Below are 22,783 nucleotides of genomic sequence, written 5' to 3'. Positions count from 1 at the left end.
CACTGTGGGTTTTTCATAGATGGCTTTAAGGATATTGAGGTATGTACCTTCTGTCCCCACAGTGTGAAGAGTTTTGATCAAGAAAGGATGCTGTACTTTGTCAAATGCTTTTTCTGCATCTATTGAGAGTATCATATGGTTCTTATTCTTTCTTTTATTGATGTATGGTATCACATTGATTAATTTGCATTTGTTGAACTAACCTTGCAGCCCAGGTATAAATCCCACTTGATCATGGTGAATAATCCTTTTAATGTACTGTTAGATCCTCTTGGCTAGTATTTTGGTAAGAATTTTTGCATCTGTGTTCATCAGGGATATTGGTCTGTAATTCTCCTTTTTGATGTGGTCTTTGTCTGGTATTGGGATCAAGATAATGCTGGCCTCGTAAAATGAGTTTAGAAGTTTCCCTTCCATTTCTATTTTTTGGAACAGTTTCAGGAGAATGGGTAGTAATTCTTCTTTAAATGTTTAGTAGAGGGGCGCCTGGGTGGCTCAGTGGGTTAAGCCGCTGCCTTCGGCTCAGGTCATGATCCCAGGTCCTGGGTTCGAGCCCCACATCCGGGCTTTCTGCTCGGCGGGGAGCCTGCTTCCTCCTCTCTCTCTGCCTGCCTCTCTGCTTACTTGTGATTTCTCTCTGTCAAATAAATAAAAATTTAAAAAAAAAAAACCTCTTTAAATGTTTAGTAGAATTCCCCTAGGAAGTTGTCTGGCCCTGGGCTCTTATTTCTTGGGAGATGTTTGATTTATAGGTCTGTTCAGGTTTTCTATTTCTTCCTGGCTCAGTTTTGGTAGTTTATACGTCTCTAGGAATGCATTCATTTCTTTCAGATTGTCTAATTTGTTTGCATATAGTTTCTCATAATACGTTCTTTTAATTGCTTGTATTTCTTTGGTGTTGGTTGTGATATCTCCTCTTTCATTCATGATTTTACTAATTTGGATCCTTTCTCTTTTCTTTTGGATAAGTCTGGTCAGGGGTTTATCAATCTTATTAATTCTTTCAAAGAACCAACTCCTAGTTTCGTTGATCTGTTCAACTGTTCTTTTGGTTTCTAATTCATTGATATCTGCTATGACCTTTTTTATTTCTCCTCTTCTTCTCCTAGGTTTAGGCTTTATTTGCTGTTCTTTCTCCAGCTCCTTTAGGTATAGGGTTAGGTTGTGTATTTGAGACCTTTCTTGTTTCTTGAGAAAGGCTGTAGTGCTACATCCCAATGATTTTGAACAGTTGTGTTTTCATTTTCATTTGTTTCCATGATTTTTAAAAAATTCTTCTTTAATTTCCTGGTTGACCCATTGATTCTTTAGTAGAATGCTCTTTATCCTCCATGTATTTGTGTTCTTTGCAACTTTCCTCTCATGACTGAGTTCTAGTTTCAAAGCATTGTGGTCAAAAATATGCAGGGAATGATCACAATCATCTGGTACGATTGAGACCTGATTTATGACCCAGGACATGATCTGTTGTGGAGAATGTTCCCCGTGCACTAGGGAAGAATGTGTATTCTGTTGCTTTGGGATGGAATGTTCTAAATAAATCTGTGAAATCCATTTGGTCCAGTGTGTCATTTAAAGCCTTTATTTCTTTGTTGATCTTTCATTTAGATGATCTGTCCATTTCAGTGATGGGTTGTTAAAGTCCCCTACTATTATTCTTTTATTGTCGATGTGATTCTTTGATTTTGTTATTAATTGGCTTATTTAATTGCTGCTCCCATGTTAGGGGCATAGATATTTAAAATTATTTGATCTTGTTGGATAGACCCTTTAAGTATGATATAGTGTCCTTCCTCATCTCTTATTACAGTCTTCAGTTTAAAATCTAATTTGTCTGATATAAGGAGTGTTACCCCAGCTTTCTTTTGATGTCCATTAGCATGATAAATGGTGTTCCACTCGTTCACTTTAAATCTGGAGGTGTATATGGGTCTAAAATGGGCCCCTTGCAGATAGCATATTGATGGGCCTTGTTTTTTTTTTTAATCCAATCTGGTACCCTGTGTCTTTCGATTGGGGAATTTAGCCCATTTACATTCAGGGTAACTATTGAAAGATAATGGATTTAGTGCCATTGTATTGCTTGTAAGGTGACTGTTACTGTATATGGTCTCTGTTCCTTTCTGGTCTACGTTCCTTAAGGCTCTCTCTTTTCTTAGAGGACCCTTTCAATATTTCCTGTAGAGCTGGTTTGGTGTTTGCAAATTCATTTAGTTTTGTTTGTCTAGAAGCTTTTTATCTCTCCTTCTATTTTCAATGACAGCCTAGCTGGATATAGTATTCTTGGCCACATATTTTTCTCATTTAGTGCTCTGAATATATCATGCCTGTCATTTCTGGTCTTCCAGGTCTCTGTGGATAGGTCTGCTGCCAATCTAGTATTTCTACCATGGTGAGTTACAGACCTCCTGTCCCTGGAGCTGCTTTCAGGATTTTCTTTGTCTCTGAGACTTGTAAGTTTTACTGTTAGATGATGGGGTGTGGACTTATTTTTATTGATTTTGAGGGGACTTCTCTGTGCCTCCTGGATTTTGATGTCTGTTTTCTTCCCCAAACTGAGGAAGTTCTCTCTATGATTTACTCCAATATACCTTCTGCCTTTCTCTTTCTTCTTCTTCTGGGATCCCAATTATTCTAATATTGATTGTCTTATGGTATCACTTATCTTGAATTCTTCCCTCATGATCCAGTAGTTGTTTATCTCTCTTTTTCTTAGCTTCTTTATTCTCCAGCATTTGGTCTTCTATATCACTAATCTCTCTTTTGCCTCATTTATCCTAGCAGTTAGAGCCTCCATTTTTTATTGCACCTCATTAATAGCCTTTTTGATTTTGAATTGGTTAGATTTTAGTTCTTTGATTTCTCTAGAAAGGAATTCTCTATTATCTTCTATGCTTTTTTCAGGTCCAGCTAGTATCTTTATAATCATCGTTCTGAACTCTAGTTCTGACATCTTATTAATGTCCATATTGATTAGGTCCCTGCCAGGTAGTACTGACTCTTGTTCTTTTTTTTTTTTTTTTTTTTTTTTTTTTTTGAGGTGAATTTTTCTGTTTTGTCATTTTGTCCAGAAGGACAGATGAATGAGAGAACAAAAATGCTAAAAGGGTAACAATGACCCCCAAAAATATACACTAAACAAATGAGGAGAGACCCGAAACTGGGGGGAAAGAGAGGGGGGAAAAAAGAAAAGGACATGATTTGGCTGGTGAATGGAGCAGATCCACACACTAGATTTTAGATGTATTTTGGTCTTTTAGAAGGAACTGCCTCCCAAAATTTTAAAGAAAGAAAACATATATACAAAAATAAGGGTAAATATGATGAAGGGATGGAATATGACTGTAAAGATGAAAATTAAAAAAGATTTTAAAAAAAGGAATTGATAAGATAAGTTGGTTGAAAAAAGAAAGGAAAAAATTTTTAAAAAGAAAAAGAGAGAAAGAATGTGATCAGGTGGGAGACTGGAACAAGGCCATACACTAGATTTAGGGTACATTTTGGTCTGTTAGAAGAAACTGTATCCCAAAATTTTAAAAAAAGAAAAACTTATATATATGCTAAAAAATAAGGTTAAATGCAATGAAGGGATAGAATATGACCATAAAAAGGAAAATTTTTAAAGATTCTTTAGAAAAGAATTTATAAGATAAGATGTTGAAAAAGGAAAGAAGAAAAATTCAAAAAGAATAGAAAAAAATTGAATTAAAATGTTAACTTTGATAAACCTGGCGATTCACAGACCTGTACCCCTGGGGATAAAAAATATTATATCTTTATAAAAAATTTAAAAAAAATGTTAACTTTGAAAGACTAAAGAATCATGGGGAAAAGGCCATGAATTATATGTGCTGTGTTCCCCTAGTGCTAGAATTTTGCAGTTCTCATTGATCAGCAAACTTGGTGTTAGCTGATGTTTTTGCTGATCTTCTGGGGAGAGGGCCTGTTGCAGTGATTCTCAAATGTCTTTGCCCAAGGCGGAATTGTACCACCCTTGCCAGGGACCTGGCTAAGTAATCTGCTCGGGTTTGCTCTCAGTAGCTTTTGTTCCCTGAAGGCTTTCCCTATAGCTTTGGAGGACGGGAAAGAAAATTGTGGTCTCCCAATCTCTGGCCCTGGAGGAGCTGAGAACTTGGGGCCCCACTCCTCAGTGGGCCCTCAGAGAAAAGCAATCACTCCTGTCTCCCTGGTCTCCAGCCTCACTCCGTGAGCACCTAGCCTATGACCGAGCATTTCTGTCTCTGGCATATGATCCTGTTTGGAGTCTCCAAACCAAGTAGATTCCTATGGTGTGCTCTCATGCTGCTCTTACTAAGGGAGGAAAGGTAGTCTCACCGGATCTACCACTTTTTGGATCTCTGCTCAAGAGTAGTGGCCCAGCTGTGCTGTAGATCATTGTTTATGGCAACCCCGAGCTGAGAGCCCACTCCTCAGGTCCATTTTTGCAACCGGCTTCTCCACTCTGATACTTAGGAGCTCTGCCACACTCAGGCATCCCCAGTCGTTCTGTGACCCCAAGGGTCCTATGACCACAATGTCCCTGCAAGTGTTCTCCCCAGCTCAGCCACTAGAGCAACATCCCTCTGCAGAGCAGACATCTAAAAGTTCTGATTTTGTGCTCCACTGCTCTATCACTTGCCAGTAGCCAGCTGACAGAGGCTACTAACCCCCTGCAGTCTGTCTTCCCAAATATCACCATGAATTCATGTCTCTGCAAGGTCCTACCTTCCAGAAAGTGGTCGTTTTTCTGTTCTCAGAATTGCTGCTAATTCTTTTCTTCAATCTCATGTTGAGTTTATAGGTGTTCAGAAGTTTTGATAACTAGCTGAATTCCTGAGACCAGACACAATTTAGGTCTCCTACTCCTCCGCCATCTTGCTTTTCCTGTGATATTGGTGGTTTTTTTTCTTTTTTTAAATAGCTTTATTGAGATACAATTCACATATCACACAGTTCACCCTATAACTTAAATAAGGTATACAATTTAAAAATATATATACAATTAAACTTTTTTATTATTGATTGATGTAGTACCTTTAAGTATAACTTTATGATGAGTACCACTATGTTGGAATGGGTGTATTGTTGTTTTAATTAAAGTTGCAAGTGTCTGTGCTTTAAAGTTGTCTAAATCCAAATCAGAACCCAACTCATTTAGTCAATATAGTTTGAAAAAAGACCTTCCAAAATCAAATCTGTGTATACATTTGGTAGAACTTAATAGCAGACCTTCATTTTGTTTGAGTTCAAAAGACATTAAGCCTAGTCCAATTCTCATAGCTATAACAAGGGGGAGACTCACTACTTCTGTATTATTATGTCTTCATATTTATATTTTTAAAGGATTTTATTTATTTATTTGAGAAAGAGAGAGATTAAGAGAATGAGTGGGAGGAGAGGCAGAGGTAGAAGCAGACTCCCTGAAGAGGAGGGAGCCCAATGTGGCACTTGATCTCAGGACCCTGGATCATGATATGAGCCAAAGGCAGACACTTAACTGATTGAGCCAGTGAGGCACCCACCTTCATCTCTGTTTTATATATAATCATTACAATCCATATCCCCTTCCTTCCCATTGCAAGTCTTATTTGTCATTTAATCTGTGCTCTTTGGGAAACTTTTGAGGTATCCTTTTTGTTTGCATTTATTGCTATTTACTTAAACTTATTTCTAGTATGTTAAATGAATTAAAGTGAATCATAGGTTCTTTTTCTTCCCTATAGTGTGCTTCTACACCAAAAGAAAAAAAAGAAAAGCTAATATTAAGGAGTCAGGTTATGATATCACTGCAGAATGCATTCATGATACCTCAAGTCATCCATCCTACAAACAATGTATACCCTTTATATTAGTTCTCTTCCCCCACGCTAATATGATAAAAGGGATTATGGTAATCTGCAATATCATGTAACAGTTTTTCATTGTCAAAACTAACAAAAATTCATTTTTAGATTTTTGTAACATGAGGAAGAATCTTTATATTTTGACTTATTAAGAAGCAGAATTTCATGAATAAATGTTATATTGGTACTTTTAAGTGCCCTCCATTCTATTTTTAAAATATCTTTAGAGTAAGCTAATAATTTAGTATATTAAGTGTATTTCTTGTTGAGAATTCATAATTGATTAATGATTTCAAGAGGGCCTTAATTTAGAGAAAAATAAAGGCTGTTCTTTTCATGTAATTCCTCTGAAGACAAATTATTTTCAAAATAAAAATATTATTCCTTACTACTTTTAATGAATACATCTTTTAACAGTCCTTTGGGAAATGAAAACAGGCATTAATGTGATTTTAATCTTTGCCATTTTTTGTCAAATGTATACCTTGTTTATTACCTTAGCATATCTTAAAAAGAAATACTTTAGACTACAGCTTAAAACAACTTTGATACCTTGACAGAATTAAAAAGTTTGTCAACATAGGGAAATAATGAGTTTGCAGTGTCTACCAGTACACTCATTAAAGAGGACCTTTCTGTTTTTCTTCCATCAAATAGACTTATATGTAATACCTAGAATCTCAAAATATGTAAAAATGTTTGTTGCTTTAATTTTAAAGTATATGGTACCATCATTACTACTAAATCTCGAGCGCAGTATTTGATTTTAATATGCATTAACATTGTATATTAATGCTCATTTAATCACTTCTCTGTTGAGTGGCAAAGCTCATATCACCCTATTTATATAATTAGTTGGCTTCTGACTACACTTTAAAAAGCAGTAAATGTACCACCGTGGACATCTTAGTGGATATTAGAAATGCATGATGTAACCTCAATGATTCCCAGTTCTATTTGGCTGAGGGTGGGAGTGGGTGTGTGTTTATGTGGGTGTGTGTAGGCACCCCATTGAGCCTAAATCAAACAAGAAAATTCTTCACATTTCATAGAAGTGAATCATCACAATTTAGTATTATTAGCATATACCAAAATGTTTATTTTTCCTATTAAGAATATGTCTATGCTTTGGTTAACATTGCAAGTTGAGACTTCCTCCCTTCTTGATTTTCAGTGCTACAGAAAATTTAGGAGATTGTAATCTGTTAGAAAAATTTATGCAGTTGCCTCTTAATTACCTATGTAATTGAGTAAAGCTGCTGAGCTGAGATAATATTTTTAAAATAACTTTTCTATCTTTAAGTACAATTTTTTTTAAGATTTTTATTTATTTGTTTGACAGAGAGATCACAAGTAGGCAGAGAGGCAGGCAGAGAGAGAGGGGGAAGCAGGCTCCCCGCTGAGCAGAGAGCCCAGTACGGGACTCAATCCCAGGACCCTGAGATCATGACCTGAGCTGAAGGTAGAGGCTTAACCCACTGAGACACCGAGGCACCCCTAAGTACAATTTTTGAGAATTCTCTACACTTTCCATTTTGAAACTGTACTATGAACAGCTCACACAGATACAGACCACCATGTCCTCTTACAGATTTTTTTTCCTCATTCAAACTTCATATGAAGTTTGAAGATGAAGTGGAATCATCCTCCATGAAAGAATCCTGAGAGTAAAGTTGCCTTCCAGTTTTCTAACTGATAACTTTTCTGTATTATGGGAAAATACAGTGTCAAGTTCAAGAACGTGTAACTTCATTTCTCTAAATCATTTTAACTGTCTAATCTCCTAGACCTCTAGTTTATGTGATGAGATACAACTAAATTTGTTTCTTTCCATGTTTTCTCAGTGCAGTTCTTTTTACCCATTCATTCTCTTATTTGAAACTCCCACCTAAGCTTTTTCCTGTAATTATTTAAGTATATTTTAGTTTTTATTGACTAAACGAATAGCTCATTCAGGCATTCTGGTTTGGTCATTTTTCTAACAGATCAAAGGAAATTTATTATTGGTAACCATTTTGGTACTGCAGTTTGCAGTTGGTTTTCCTTTTTCTACAGATTGGGCTAAATTTAATTTTCTTCTACACCACGCATATTTTCATATACCCATCGCTCAAATTAGTTTCCTGATTGGAAAAGAGCCATATAGTGATATTAGTGTTGGTATATGGGGAACTCTGCCAGAAGAGTGTCCAATACATCAAAATTATAAATGTGCTAACAGGGAGAAAAAAAGATCTGTAACTGGTATATTAAAATTTATGTTAAGCCTTTTTTCCCCCTTTCCAATGAATTAAAGATTGTTATAATTTATCCCTGAGAGACAGTGTTTCGTATTGTCCATTCTTTCCAGTTATGGTTGTACCTGTTTCGTCTTTTCAGAATTACTGGATCTTCAGCCTTTACCAATTACAGCTTTGGGATGTGAGGCATATGAAGCCCTGTACAACTTTAGCCACTTCAACCCTGTGCAGACACAGATATTTCATACACTGTATCACACAGACTGTAATGTCCTACTTGGAGCACCCACTGGATCAGGAAAGACTGTTGCTGCCGAATTAGCCATTTTCAGAGTCTTCAACAAGTACCCTACTTCAAAGGTCAGTTTGAAGGAATCACATGCTTACATTAAATTGGAAAACACAGTCCATCATCTGTAAACTAGCCCCTTCTAAACACACAGCAAGACTCAATGAGTAGATTTGTCACTCTCTTCATGAATTTTCCGGGGGAACCAGATCGGCATTAGAATAACTGGCCAGAAAAATTTTATCTTAAACTTTGGAGTCCTCTAGTTGGGTTTCTAATGTACATGTCAGTTTGCACATGTCCTTTCCTCATTGTAAGGTACCTCATTCATAGCCATATTTATAAGATAAATAATGACTTATAATCAAATCCTTTTACTATAAAAGAAACGCTAATACTTTAACAAATACAGTTTGGTTATATGCATGAAATACAGAGGCAGTTTTTATTCCACATTTCTGCAAATGGCTACATTATTGATGGAAAATAACATGGTGAGTCAAATAAGAATTGATTTTATGCTTTCTTGAAATGAAGTACATACTCATAGTTTAGAAGCGTTATTTTTCAAGAAAGCTAATTCATACATTGTGATTGGAATTATATGGTATTTTCCTTATCATTTATTATTTTAGAAATGTTTTAACTTCTTTTTCAGTGATTTTCAATTAGTGGCTTTTCTTCCCTGCTTAACTTGAAGTTTTCCTACTTCTCAGTCTATTTTGTGGTTATCAGTCCATTATAGGACATGCTAATACAGCAGTAGAGCTCACCTCTAAATTTGAAATATTTTTTAAAGGAAAGAATTTTTTCATGAAACAATCTCTATGTCAGTTAGGATTATTAAAGACCAATTGCTGCTGTTATTAAAAAGGTAGAATACCTAAAATGTGTGATTGTCCTCTTCCATAAAATCTCCATTAAAATTTAAATGATATTTATCTCTCTTTAGACTTTCAAAAGTAGTAACCTTTTTCATGGAAGAGTAAAAATTCACATAATTTTTTATCATAATACCAGGGAAAACTTTTATTTTCATCAGAATATAAAATACCTAAAGAAAATTCCTTCATTGTTTTTTTTAAATATTTAAAATTTTCTATGTCTACATTTTTATGACAGTAGACATTTTTATGTCTACAGTATTATATTTCTGTCCTACTTTGAATACAGGTAGTCTGAGCGAGTAAATGACTGTTTCCATTATTTGAAATTTTAGTCTTTTCAGTAGTAAAAGATATATTTTTAAACCACACTGTCATATGTAGATGGAGTTTACCTTTATTTGAAAATGTTGTCACTATTTTCATGAGGTCTTTTTGCCCTCCCCTCCCTTCTCAGGCAGTATATATTGCACCCTTAAAAGCCCTGGTACGTGAAAGAATGGATGATTGGAAAGTTAGAATAGAAGAAAAACTTGGCAAAAAGTAAGTTCTTGCTTATTCAGAAGCTATGCTTTGAATAATCTAAAAGGACCAACAAATAAAAGATTTGCATTGGGGCGCCTGGGTGGCTCAGTGGGTTAAGCCTCTGCTTTCAGCTCGGGTCATGATCTCAGGGTCCTGGGATCGAGCCCCGCATCGGGTCTCTGTTCTGCGGGGAGTCCGCTTGCCCCTCCCTCTCTGCCTGCCTCCCTGCCTACCTCTCTGCCTACTTGTAATCTCTCTCTGTCAAATAAATGAATAAAATCTTAAAAAAAAAATTTTTTTTTTGCATAAACCTGTTGAATGCTTTTACAGTGATTTTCGTAGTCTTTTATTTCAGGGTGTTGTCATTAGTGTTTAAATGTTAGCAATATTCCTGTTGTTTTAATATTGAAAAATGAAGTTCTTAAATTATTTACTAGGAATACTTTAATTTGGCAAGATAATTTTCTCAAAATTTTTAAATTCTAAAACAAAAGTAAATTTTATCTCTTAATTTTCCTTCATATCATTCAGAGTACCTCCCAGGAACCATGTAGAGGGCATTTTGCATGTAAACAATTAATAGGAAAATAGAAATCCGTGTGAAGAACCTGACTTTTCAAAAAGTGTTTTAACATTGCACAAGTTTATTCATTGTGGTATTATTTTTAATAACAAGATTGCAGATAACCTGAGTGCCTAATAGAACATGACTGAATTAATTATGGTACATTTACACAATGCAAAATATTCGATCATCCTATAAAGAACAAACTTTATATACTGAATGATCTCCAGAGATACTACAGAAAATGTTTTTAAGTACAATATTCTATCACTTATTTTTCTAATGGTAGGGAATATAAATATGTGACTGCTTTGGAACAAGAACCAGGTAATTGGAAGATAGACATGTTACAGAGACTGCTCACCACACATTGACCCATACGAATATATTACATATTCAAAATAATGAATATAATGTAAAAATAAAACTGAATAAAAATAAGCAGAAGCTTTGGGAACACTGTACTTGGGAAACTAATCTTGCCCCCTTTTGTTTTTTGAGGATTAAGACAGATGTAAAAATTATTCAGTGGTTACCTGAAATTTAGAGTTGGCCTCCAGACCCTCTTCCTCTCTGTAAAACTGGGGTCTTCTTATTTTTTTTATCATGTTCAGTGAGCCACTGTATAATACATAATTAGTTTTTGATGTAGTGTTCAATGATTCATTAATTAAGTATAACAACCAATGCTCATCACAGCATGTGCCCCCTTCAATACCCATCACCCTGTTACCCCCCCACCCCCCTCCCCTCTGAAATCCGCAGATTATTTCTCGGGGTTCATAGTCTCTCATGGTTCATCTCCCTCTTGATTTCTCCCCCTTTGGATTTCCAAAAACAAACAAACAAACAAACAAAACTGGGGTCTTCTTAGAATGAGATAACACTATATTTGCCTCAGCGTATGCTCTTTATGTCCTATTATGGTTTAATTGCCTGTAATATCTATAGAAAAAAGAAATGAAGCTTACACATAATTATATTCTTAATGAATGCCTCTTTTGTCTTAATAAGTTAACACTTTCCCTTATTAGAAAGGTGTTTATTCTAACATATGGAGAAGGAAGTATGAGTTCAACTCTATAAAAACTTATAGGGCAGAGACTTTGTAAACATAATCACAGCAAAGGTTGACACCTTCACATATCTGCATAAAAGTTAGATTATCAGTGATTTAAATTTACACATTCTCTTAAAATTCCTAAGAAACATATTTTGGCCTTGACTCACAGAAACTTTCAGAAATCAAAGGGAGATAAAATGGTGTTAAGCATTACACAATTTTATTTTAAAAGGTATTTTTGCCTTTCCAAGGTCATGTGTCATCTAAGAAAAGAATCATTTTTCTTCCTTTCCAGAGTTATTGAACTAACCGGGGATGTGACTCCCGATATGAAATCCATTGCTAAGGCTGACCTTATCGTCACTACACCAGAGAAGTGGGATGGAGTCAGTAGAAGCTGGCAGAATAGGAACTATGTGAAGCAGGTCACTATTCTGATCATCGATGAGATCCATCTGCTTGGTGGGTACCATGCTACCTGACACCAGTTTACACATTTTGACTCTCACATGTGCAGCAGCCAGCATCAGGACCTGTTAAATGATTAACATGTATTATTCCTATTTCCTAGGGGAGGAAAGAGGCCCTGTTCTAGAAGTCATTGTATCTCGAACAAATTTCATCTCCTCGCACACAGAAAAACCTGTTAGAATAGTTGGACTATCTACCGCATTAGCTAATGCTAGAGACCTTGCTGACTGGCTCAATATTCATCAGGTATGTGGAAGATTGATAAATAAGCCTTTGATACTGTGGCATAGGTGGCTGTATTAAGGAGGCACTATAACATTATAAACTTAAATATAAAAATGGAAAATGATTTCTTTCTCATTTTCACTGCAGATGGGCTTATTCAACTTCCGACCATCAGTACGTCCAGTTCCACTGGAAGTTCACATTCAAGGCTTCCCAGGTCAACATTACTGTCCTCGTATGGCTAGTATGAATAAGCCTACATTTCAAGGTAAGCTTCAGGCCCTTGGAATGAAATAGCAGCCATTTTGTACGATAGCCTTTAAATGCATTCCATATAATTTGGGTTTCTTTGAACGGGTAATACTGCTCCAACTTCTACAAATGTAGGTTATGCCTCCGCTGTTAAGGCATAAAAATGTATGTTGAATTAAATTTTGAAAATTGGAGAGATTTCATATATGATACTATCTTGGAAGTAGAGAAAAAATGTATGTATTTTTTTAAAGAAATTAAATAATTCTTTATTAAGTTATTTTCTTACAGTAGTAGCTTGAACAAATGATAAATAGGAGCTATAAGTGTAAAAAAATACCACATAATCTTTACCAGAAAGCATAAAACTTACAAATTTTAGTACTTTTTTTAAACAATGCTTCTGTTTTTGTGTTTTGTTTTATTTTTTTGGTTTTCCTTTTCTAACAATTTAGGCAAGCAAGAAAGATTTAAGAATAACACTCCTATTTTATTGAAACATGTTTTGTTTAGGCTGCATAAGGGATATTTATTATATCAATTAAAAATAACCTCCAAAATAAATTCTCTAATGTGAACTGCTGTTGATTGTGAAGCGACAGTTGTGAGGTGACTTTTTAGCTGCTGCAATTAGCCTTATGACAGAAGCAAAGTATTGATTGTGAACTGGAGACCAATCTTGGCAGTTCGGATTATTTACACCTCCACAGAAGCATTGTATAAAATCACTAATGAACAATAAATCTGCCGTGAGCTGTTCAGCCACACCTGTTCTTGCAGCAGCAAAAATCCATTAAATGTTGAGGTTTAAAAAAGAGACAGATTCATTCATGATTATGTGTACAAATGATACCAATATTGCACTAATATGTGTATTTTAAACATTGTATTTCTAATATGATTTATCAGAACATTACCATTTATATTCTGTAAGATTCGGATAAACTGTGAGTGAGAAATAACATAAATGAATTTATTTTTTATGGTCTGTATTGTGATTGCTTGTATTTATTTAAGGAATGGCCAGTTGCATACCAGTGATTGAAACGAAGCATTTTGTGTTCTATAAATCAATAGTAATAACTGAAACACTTACACTTCTCTAGATGTATCAGTACGGTAGCTGTCCTTATAAACTATTTATTATACTTGTAGCATATCACTATATTTCTTTGAGTTTAGAAATATGATTTAATGATAGCTTCATTTCTCACTCTTAGGGCATACATACAGTCAAGGTCATGTCAACATTTTTGTTACAAACCTTGTTTCTTAACCCATAAGAAGAAATTCTGAAACTCACATTTCAAACAAGAAATTATAGGAAGGTTGAACTTTTTATATAAAACTTTTACATATCTCTGTTTTAAGAGACCTATGTACACATAAGGATAAATTTTACTTGTGCCAGCTTATGAGCATTTTGGAGCCAAGGTATAGTAAAGAAATCTTGTTTCCAGTTAGGTCACATGATTTATGTGGCTCTCGAGGTAATTTTTTCTTTCAGTCTTATTACTCAGGTTTCAAACCATTCATTTCCTCTTCTGTGTGTCTGTTTCAAACCATTCATTTCCTCTTCTGTGTGTCTACCATCCGTGTGCCATCAGCCACATACAGATTCAGGCGTTCTGTGCAGCTCTGTGTTCTGTGTTCTCTGCAGCTCTCATCCACATTCTCTTATCTTTCCACTTGAAACCTTACACATGTTTTGGGAAAACAGAAGACCTTCATTTGACATATCTCTGGCTAGTTTGTTGATACAAACTCTCAATTATTCCATCCACTGGTAATGACAGCAATAAAATGAATTTTTGTGGCTTTTCTTACAATTTTCATCACTCTGCAGGACTTGACTCTCTCCCCCAGATGCCAGGACCAATTAACTCTGTAATATCATTGCTTAGGCAAGCAGAAACACAACGCTGAAAACTCAACCTTAGATTGAATATTCGTATGCAGCTGTCACTAGACGGTAGCAGCTTTTATAAGTGTTACCTTCCTCAGCAACTCAAAATAGAACTGAGACCTGACACAGTTAAATTTCCCCTGTCCAGGCAATGTACTCCCCTCAGTGGGTTCAGCTCCCTTCTCTTTCCTACCATTTTTCTAATATGCTGTCAGATCTAGGTAGTACCACAAACAATGCAGAATTTGATGATCAAATTAAGAATTCACTTAAATCACTTAGTTTCATGCATCCATTTGATATCCTAATGATGTGCATATTATGGTATAAGTAGCTTATCCTTTTATTTTCCACAACTTTTCAATAGCAATTAGAAGCCATTCTCCAGCCAAACCTGTTTTGATATTTGTCTCATCAAGACGTCAAACTCGTCTTACTGCTTTGGAATTGATAGCCTTTCTGGCTACTGAAGAAGATCCAAAGCAGTGGTTGAATATGGACGAAAGAGAGGTAAGCAATCTATTTTATTTCTATTTCTTACACATGTCAAATTAGTTTGTGTTTAATATAATGGAAATTACATATTTAATGATGTTTAGTTTTAAGCTATACTAAAAATTTAGTATAATGTTATAGAAATTTAGGGAAAAAGTAGGAAATGCATAATACTGCCACCTTAACAGTATTAATGTTTTGATGTATTTTCTTCTAATATGTTCCTGGTGACTCTTTACTTTGATATCCATATTTGTTTCCATATGTCTTCCCTTTAACATCATCACCTATGTATATTATAATAATTATATTTGTTTTTCTATTGAAGTGTTCACTGCCCTCATGGAACTTAGAAACAATTTTGCAAAATTGACTTCCTATAAAATATATAATAACATAACCATTTTCAAAACTTTAGAAAACACTAAATGTAAAAATTAAAAACCTGTTTTTACCCTTTAACCAAGTAGTAACCATCATTAAAATTGGAAGCAACTATAATTTTTTATGTCTACATAATTGTAGTCTATTATGTGGCTACCCCATTAAATAAATAACCAGGCATCATTATTATTATAGATTTTCTTTATTTAAACTTATTGCCTCAGTATAAATTTAAAAATAATGGGTCAAATAATATGGATTTTTTTTAGTTTTCATATACACTGCTAATTATTTTCCAAAAGGGTTTACCAGTTCACCTTCTCCCATTGATACATGTATTGTCAGCAGTATATGAGAGTTAAATAACAGTTTTACTACACCCTCATTTGTTGTAACTTATCAATATATTATAGGTAAGATATTCCTTATTATTTTAATGTACATCTTAATTTGTGTGTGACTGAACTTTTTTTCATATATTTGTTTACTATTGGTTATCTTTTTTCTTCTTTTTTTTGGTCTGTTTATTCCTTTAAACTTTTATATTTTGCAGTACAGCATTTTTCTTATAGATTTGTGACAGTCTTAACAAATTAAAACACACATACATGCACACCCCTGAAATTTCATATGACATCACTTTTTTCCATATATGTTTATTACTATACACACACACACACACATATTAATCTCTCATCTGATTTTATTAGTTTTGCTAATTCCTTAGATTTTTTTCTTTTTTTTGTCTTAGTAGCTTTTTACAAATAGAGTTTTTGTGTTTTGGGGTACATTGGTGGCACAGTCAGTTAAGTATCTGACTCTTGGTTTCAGCTCAGGTTGTGATCTCAGGGTCTTGAGATTGAGTCCAACACCAGGCTCTGCACTCAGCTCTGAGTATACTTGAGTGTCTCTTTCTCTCTCCCTCTGCTCTCCCTCCCAACACTTTCTCTCTCTCTCTCTCTCTCCCTCCCTCCAAAATAAATAAATAAATCTTTAAAAAAGAAGAAGAAGAAGTTTTTCCATTTGGGGGTTTGGGGGCACCTGGATGGGTCAGTGGATTGAGTGTCTGATTCTTTGGCTCAGTTCATGATCTTAGCTGTCAGATCAAGCCCTGTGTCAGGCTCCCTGCTCAGTGCCGAATCTGCTTGAGATTCCCTCTCCCTTTGGCCCCCCTTCCCTGCTCATACTCTCTCTTTTTTTTTTTTTTTTAAGGAGAAGTGTTTGCATTTTATGTGATATAGTCAGTTAATAATCGATCTTTGTGATTCTTTCTACTGCTTCTAAAGGTAGATATTCCTCTTTCCCTCCATAGATTCATAGTGATTTTCCTTTCTTGTACTTATCTTGCTTTTTAGAAATATTTTTCTCATTGGAATTTCAATAAAAAAGTAGATGAAATCAGTAATAAATTTGTTGCATTGTTTCCCTTTCTCTCCATATCTTTCCTTTCTCATCTTATGCAGCCTGAAGAAGAATAGTCAAAACAGTGTTTCTAACCCACCAGTGTCCAGGCTCAGTAGTTGGCATATTTTCCCCTTCTACTTCTCATGAGTCCTTTAGGATTAGTAGGCCTGTTGGATGATACTGTATATATTGCAGTTCTGTTTTAACTAATATTAGTTAACTAATAATTTGAAATGTTCTTGTATGGCCTGTAGGTAACTTTATTCACTGATAAGTAGCAGATCCCAATATTGACTTCCTATAAAAGGTGTCACGTGACACCTTTAAGTAGAGTGACCACTATCATGTTACCTTAATGTTGTTTGTGTATACTAAATATTTAAGATAATGATTTAAGATCAAAATAATTTGTCAAAAGTTTTCTTGTCCTTTTATTCAGTTATTCAGTTAGTATGTTCAAAAGAGTTACCCTGCTATGTGTAACAGTATCTTGAACTTAGGAAACAAATGGTGAGAAATAGATGTATGGAATATTGACAGTTTATGTACAGCATCTGTCTAGGCTTAATATATTTTCTCTTGTGTCTTATCCCTAAAAATGTTCCAAATGGACGATCTTCTTTGAAGTCAAGGTATAAAGTACATACCTATTGAATACATTTTGAGATGTGTGTTCAAAATGTATGTGTGTGTGCGTGGCAGTGCATTTTGCATCTGTGACTCATACTAACCTCAAATGTGAACCTCATGTCCTCTTCCAGCTATAGTACACTTACTTTTTTTTTTTAATTTAAATGTATGAGACCTAAGAAACTGTGGTCAGCTCAGCCATTGTGTAGAGTTACTTCTCTGTTTTTTATTTTTATTTTTTCCTCAGCACAAAAATTTATCACCAAGTCTCATTATAAACCATAGAATTTACTTGCATGGCTTCTGCTGTTTTGTAGATTTTTCACTGCTAAAATAAGACAGCTAGAAATTATGTCCTTTCCGGACCTTGTGTTTCACCAAGTGCATTGCAGTAGTAAGACAATCCAGGCTTTGTTTTAGTCTTTCCTCTAAAAGTCATCACCTTTAAAATCAAAATGTCAGAGGTTTTGCAACTGATTGCTATGCAAATTCAATCTGATTCTACCAAAAATCTATAAAGCAGGTGTTTCGGTTTTTGATTCCCCTAATTACCTTAAATTTTTTAAAATTTTAGCTTTATGAGAGTTACTTTCCATCATATTGTGGACTAGAAGTTTAGTGACAATTCCTGTTGCTGCTGCTTGCACAGTTTCAGATTGGTGTTCTGTGGCAGGACCAGGTAGATTAAGTGGGTCAGCAAAGGCAAAAAAAAAAAGTTATCCATCCATCTTCGTAGTCCAGTAAATCTTCAAAGTACTAGGAAGCAGGACCACCCCTTCAAGTATATCATTGATGTGAAATTATACTGTAGCATGGGGAAACCCCAAAAGTAATACCCTTCCATATTCCTCATCAGGAAGTGATTTCAAAAGTTGGTAGGTATATGCCACCATGTCACTTGGAGTCTCAGTTTGATAACCACCACTGGTACCATTAACTTAAGACTTTTGTTGGGTTTCTACATTACTCTCTCAACCTTCAAATCCAAGTCAGAAACATTGGAATGCTTGAGCTTCACCCTCAAGCATACAGCAGGAATAGAGAATATCTTACCTCTGTGACTTCTGTGCAAGAGAAGATACTCAGTTGCTGGCTGTCTGTAGGTAGTCTTCCACAGTGCTTTAGCTGGTTATATCCAGTCATTCTGTTCTTTTGCAATCCCATTTCAATATTCTCTAGCCAGGGGGCTAAATTATAAAGTTACCCACAACCAACACATGCTATATGCAGAAGAGGAGGGTAGAGAGAAGAAAGAGAAATGAAATTAGTTAAAATATATAAAATGTGTTAGTTAAAATATGCATAGGGCATATATGAGATAGCAGAGGTAGAGGTCACAATATTTTTTTCTGCAACACAGGACAAAACGTATTTGGCCAGGGAGCCAGACATTTCGGATTTATTTTCTCTACCACCCATCACCTACACACTACTTCAGTCGGCCCCTAAGCTAATTAAGATTCTTTATCCATTGGAGTAACCAAAACCCACATTCTTGAGACATTAGAAATTGGATTTTTATATATCCTTACTAAATAAGGCTTTAAAAGTTTTTGATTAGTTTTTCAAGTGGATACAGTAGTGTGAGATTTTGCTAGGATCTATCCAAATTTGTCCGCCCCCTTATTGTGCAGCAATAACCCAATTTCTTTATCAGGATTGGTTACCTAAACTACACTATGACCACATTCTGCTCATTCACCCATAGAGTGAGAGATGTAGCTATTTCAGTTTCTAAGTAAATTGTTACATCCCTTGAATGTTAAGTCTCTAAACTAGCAGAGCTAGAATTATAAGGAAGGGAAACAAAAATTTTTTTAAGTGGTTTATTAGCTATGACTACAAAAACATTTGCACATATTGACTACTTGATTCCTAGAACTGTATATTCTAGGAATGAGAGAAACAGTATCATTTAATGATGACTACTTCAGAGCATACACCTCATTTTATAAGGGAGTACCCCAGTCTTGCCAAAGCAGTGTCTTTCAGCTGCCACTCTGAGTCATTCATCTATAAAGCCAGCTCTTTCTGGGTAATGAGGGAGGCAGTAAGACCAGTGAATACCATGGCATCCATTGTTTTAATCTGTTCTGCCTAAAGTGAATTCCTCACTCAGGATATCTCCTATCCTGTTTCCTGAGAAATATTATCGTAGGAGATATTAGATGATGCATAAAGTGTTCAGTAATCCTACTGTTGAGGCTACTGAGAGCACTCAAAAAAACAAGAAAAAGAATCAAAATCCAAAGTGTCCATTCTAGACATCATCCCAAATAGATGTTCCCTCTGTGATAGCAGGGATCCAGTATAATCTCCTTACTACCAGAGAGCTCTCTCGTCCCCTGAGCAAGGTCCTTTATAATGGGCCTAGGGATGTTTGCACTGGTGGCATATTAGGCACAGAGCAGGGGCAGTAACTGGGTCTGCCTGAGGAAATGGTAGTCCATGTTTAGCCTGTGCATAGTTTTCATCTCTTCCGCCACGACACCATTTAGTACATGAACCTGCTACACCCAACCCTGGGATCTGGAGCGGGGAAAACTGCCTGATAGCCTTAGAAGTGATCATTTTGTTCACTTGACTTTTAATAGCATTGTCCACCCTGCTGTTAACTTGTTGGTAAACATCTTCGTGGGATATACGTAGTCTGTCCTGGGACCATTCTAAGCTTTCATCCCCATAAAGCTTGTGCCCTTCTTGCGACCTGCCCTCCAGTAGCACTCTTGTCAAGCTCCTGACCCTTGGACTAATCCAGTAACTGCAGAGCAAAGTGTGGATCATCCATTCACATCATCTCTTCTTTGCAGTAAAGTGAGAGGGAAATACTTGACACTTAGCCGTTTGGAGAGTCATCCCCGAAAGGAGCTGTAACACCACATCAGACTACTTCATATGGGGCTGCTATCTTATACAAAGCCATTTCTAATTTTGTAATTTTTTTTCCAGTCAGTTTGACATAAGAAATACCCTGTGGGGCCTCAGTGGAGTTGAATTAGGGATAGCATGGAAAGAAAAGGTATATGCATGGAGTGTTCATGAATTACCTTTCATGATATTCTTCCATCTGGTCCTTTTATTTCTCCTAATGATGGACTGCTGCCAGGTACACCCCCAGTATATCTGGAGAGATCATGTAGCAGTAGTTCATGATCAGTAGCTTCAGTTGCAAAATTACCTGGTATCACATCAAAAATGCCCATAAAGGGTAATCCTCTAACTTAAGTCATTTGGAAGCTCTTGCCAGAATTTGTAAAGTGTTCATTAACATATGTATTGAATATCTACAACTTTATCAAGCATTATGTTAGCCAACTGATCCCTATTCTCAAGGAGCTCAACTAGATAGAAATTTAAAAATATATATGATGCAGCAAATAATATTATAAAAATTGCTATAAAAGTGAGAAATGAAATATGATAAAGGGATGTGGAGCTTCTTTAAATAGAATGGTCAGAGAAGACTTCTTTAAGGAGGTAACATTTAAACTGAGAACCACAGCATAAGAACAAGTTAACTATACCATGAGAGAAGATAATAGCACTTCAGGTCAAAGGAACAGGATGTTAAAGGAACTGAGATCAGCTCAGCTGGAATAGAATAAGCTAGGGGAAAATGGTAAAAGTTAAATTTCAGAGTAGGCAGTGGCCAGCTCATATAAGGCCTTAGACCCTTGGTTATAGAGCTCGGATCTGGATTATAAGCACTAGGGGAAGACAGTCATTTATTTATTTATTAAAGAAACATCTGTTGAGCTCCTTCTGTGTATTAGGTAAAGTTCCTAGGTTGAGAATTAACATTCTTGTGGAGATGATTAGATAAAAAGCCAATATGTCAAATCTTAATAATTTCTATGGAAAAATAAATAAGCAGGGTAAGGAGAAAAGGGGGTGTTGAGTAGTAAAATATTATACATTGACAGAAGTACAGAATGCCCCTGTGATGAGGGTAGCTTTGAATAGAGAACTGGAGGAAGCAAAGAAACAAACCAAGCATATAGCTAAGGGAGGAGTCTCTCCAGGGAATTAAAAGGTTTTAAGTTAGGCAAATGACACACTCAGTTTGCATTTTTTTTTTTATTATTATTTATTTGACAGAGAGAGATCAAAAGTAGACGGAGAGGAAGGCAGAGAGAGAGAGAGAGAGAGAGTGAGAGAGAGAGGGAAGCAGGCTTCTTGCTGAGCAGAGAGCCCGATGTGGGACTCGATCCCAGGACCCTGAGATCATGACCTGAGCCGAAGGCAGCAGCTTAACCCACTGAGCCACCCAGGTGCCCCTCAGTTTGCATTTTAAGGTCACTTTTGCTGCTTAGTGGAAAATGGATTGAAGTGGAGGTTAAGCATGGAATTAATGATGTTGGTGACCTACGGGCCACCTAAAGTGGTGACAGTGGAAATGGAAAGATGTTTTGGTCTGGATTCAGTAGGACTTTCTGGTAGATGAGAAATGAAGGTTGAGAAGATGAAAAGAGTCAAGAATGACTTTCCAATTATTAACTCTAAACATCTGAGTAAATAATGGTGTCATTTCTTAAAATGGGGAGAGCTGAAAGTATAGGATAGAAAGAAAGGAAAAGACAGATTTGAGCCAAGGGGGGAAGAAAAAGAAAAAAGTTTTATTTTGGATGTTAATTTGTATTTCCAAGACCTTCAGGGCAATTAGATATAGGAAGTCTATGTAATACACAGGAGATGTGAAATGAATATATGAACTTGGGAGTCAGCATACAAGCAGCCTTTACACCTAGGTAAGCACATGAGACCCTGAGACAGTGTGTGGTTCTCCAGAGAGAGAACTTGAGGGACTCAAGGTAGACCTTGGATAAAAAATGAAGAGCTGGCAAAGGACACTGAGAAGGTGATGTCAGTAAGGAAAGTCTTAAAACATGGTAGATGAGAGGGTTTTGTGAAGGAAGAAGGGTTTAACTACTTCAAATGTTAATGGGAGCTAAGTGAGATGAGCAGGGAAACAGCGATGGGATTTAGCACTCAGCCCTCCTGGATGAATGTGGCAAGCAGCAACTTGGACAACTCGAAATCACAAGTGCAGATTTGGTAGTTTCTACTAATAACAGTTTCCTTTCTTTCTTTCCTTTTTTTTTTTTTTTTAAGATTTTATTTATTTATTTGACACAGAGAAAGTGAGAGAGCACAAGCAGGGGGAGCAGGAGAAGGAGAAGCAGGTTCCCTGCTGAACAGGGAGCCTGATGCAGGGCTTGATCCCAGGACCCTAGGGTCATGTCCTGAGCCAAAGCCAGACGCTTAACTGACTGAGCCACCCAGGTGTCCCTAATAACAGTTTTCTATTGTTCTTTTGATTCATTCGGTTTTTTATTCGACATACATATTGACCTCTTTCTTCCTTATAGATAAGTAGTTAGTACCAAACTTTGAAGATGGACTTTGAGATTTTCGAAAATCAGAAATTAAGTTGAGTTTAATATAGGGTAGCCACATTTTCTACTCAAAAATCTGTTTTATTATCAAACCAAAATAGATTTAGCTTGCAATTCAAAAGTCCCACCCCAAGTGCTTTCTATTTTAATCAGGCCTCGGACCTCTTAGTGACTGACAAGTAGAGAAATTACTAGGCTAAGAATATCAAAA

General features: G+C 35.8%; 1 protein-coding gene across 3 annotated transcripts in view; it reads left to right on the top strand.

The window, feature by feature from the left end:
* The window catches only part of ASCC3 (activating signal cointegrator 1 complex subunit 3), a 338,650-nt gene that overhangs the window by 217,141 nt on the left and 98,726 nt on the right, over nucleotides 1–22,783 (top strand). For 2 of the 3 annotated variants that reach the window (XM_047732576.1, XM_047732575.1), the window contains exons 25-30: nucleotides 8,223–8,443; nucleotides 9,714–9,799; nucleotides 11,705–11,871; nucleotides 11,981–12,126; nucleotides 12,253–12,373; nucleotides 14,631–14,773. In XM_047732576.1, coding sequence (XP_047588532.1) covers nucleotides 8,223–8,443; nucleotides 9,714–9,799; nucleotides 11,705–11,871; nucleotides 11,981–12,126; nucleotides 12,253–12,373; nucleotides 14,631–14,773 — 884 coding nt within the window. Of the gene's footprint in view, nucleotides 1–8,222; nucleotides 8,444–9,713; nucleotides 9,804–11,704; nucleotides 11,872–11,980; nucleotides 12,127–12,252; nucleotides 12,374–14,630; nucleotides 14,774–22,783 lie in introns of those variants that run through there. The other variant, XM_047732577.1, reaches the window with a different exon arrangement.

The sequence above is a fragment of the Lutra lutra genome, chromosome 6, assembly GCF_902655055.1.
Source record: "Lutra lutra chromosome 6, mLutLut1.2, whole genome shotgun sequence".
In the NCBI taxonomy this organism is placed as follows: Eukaryota; Metazoa; Chordata; class Mammalia; order Carnivora; family Mustelidae; genus Lutra; species Lutra lutra.
This window is presented reverse-complemented; position numbering and strand designations above follow the sequence as displayed.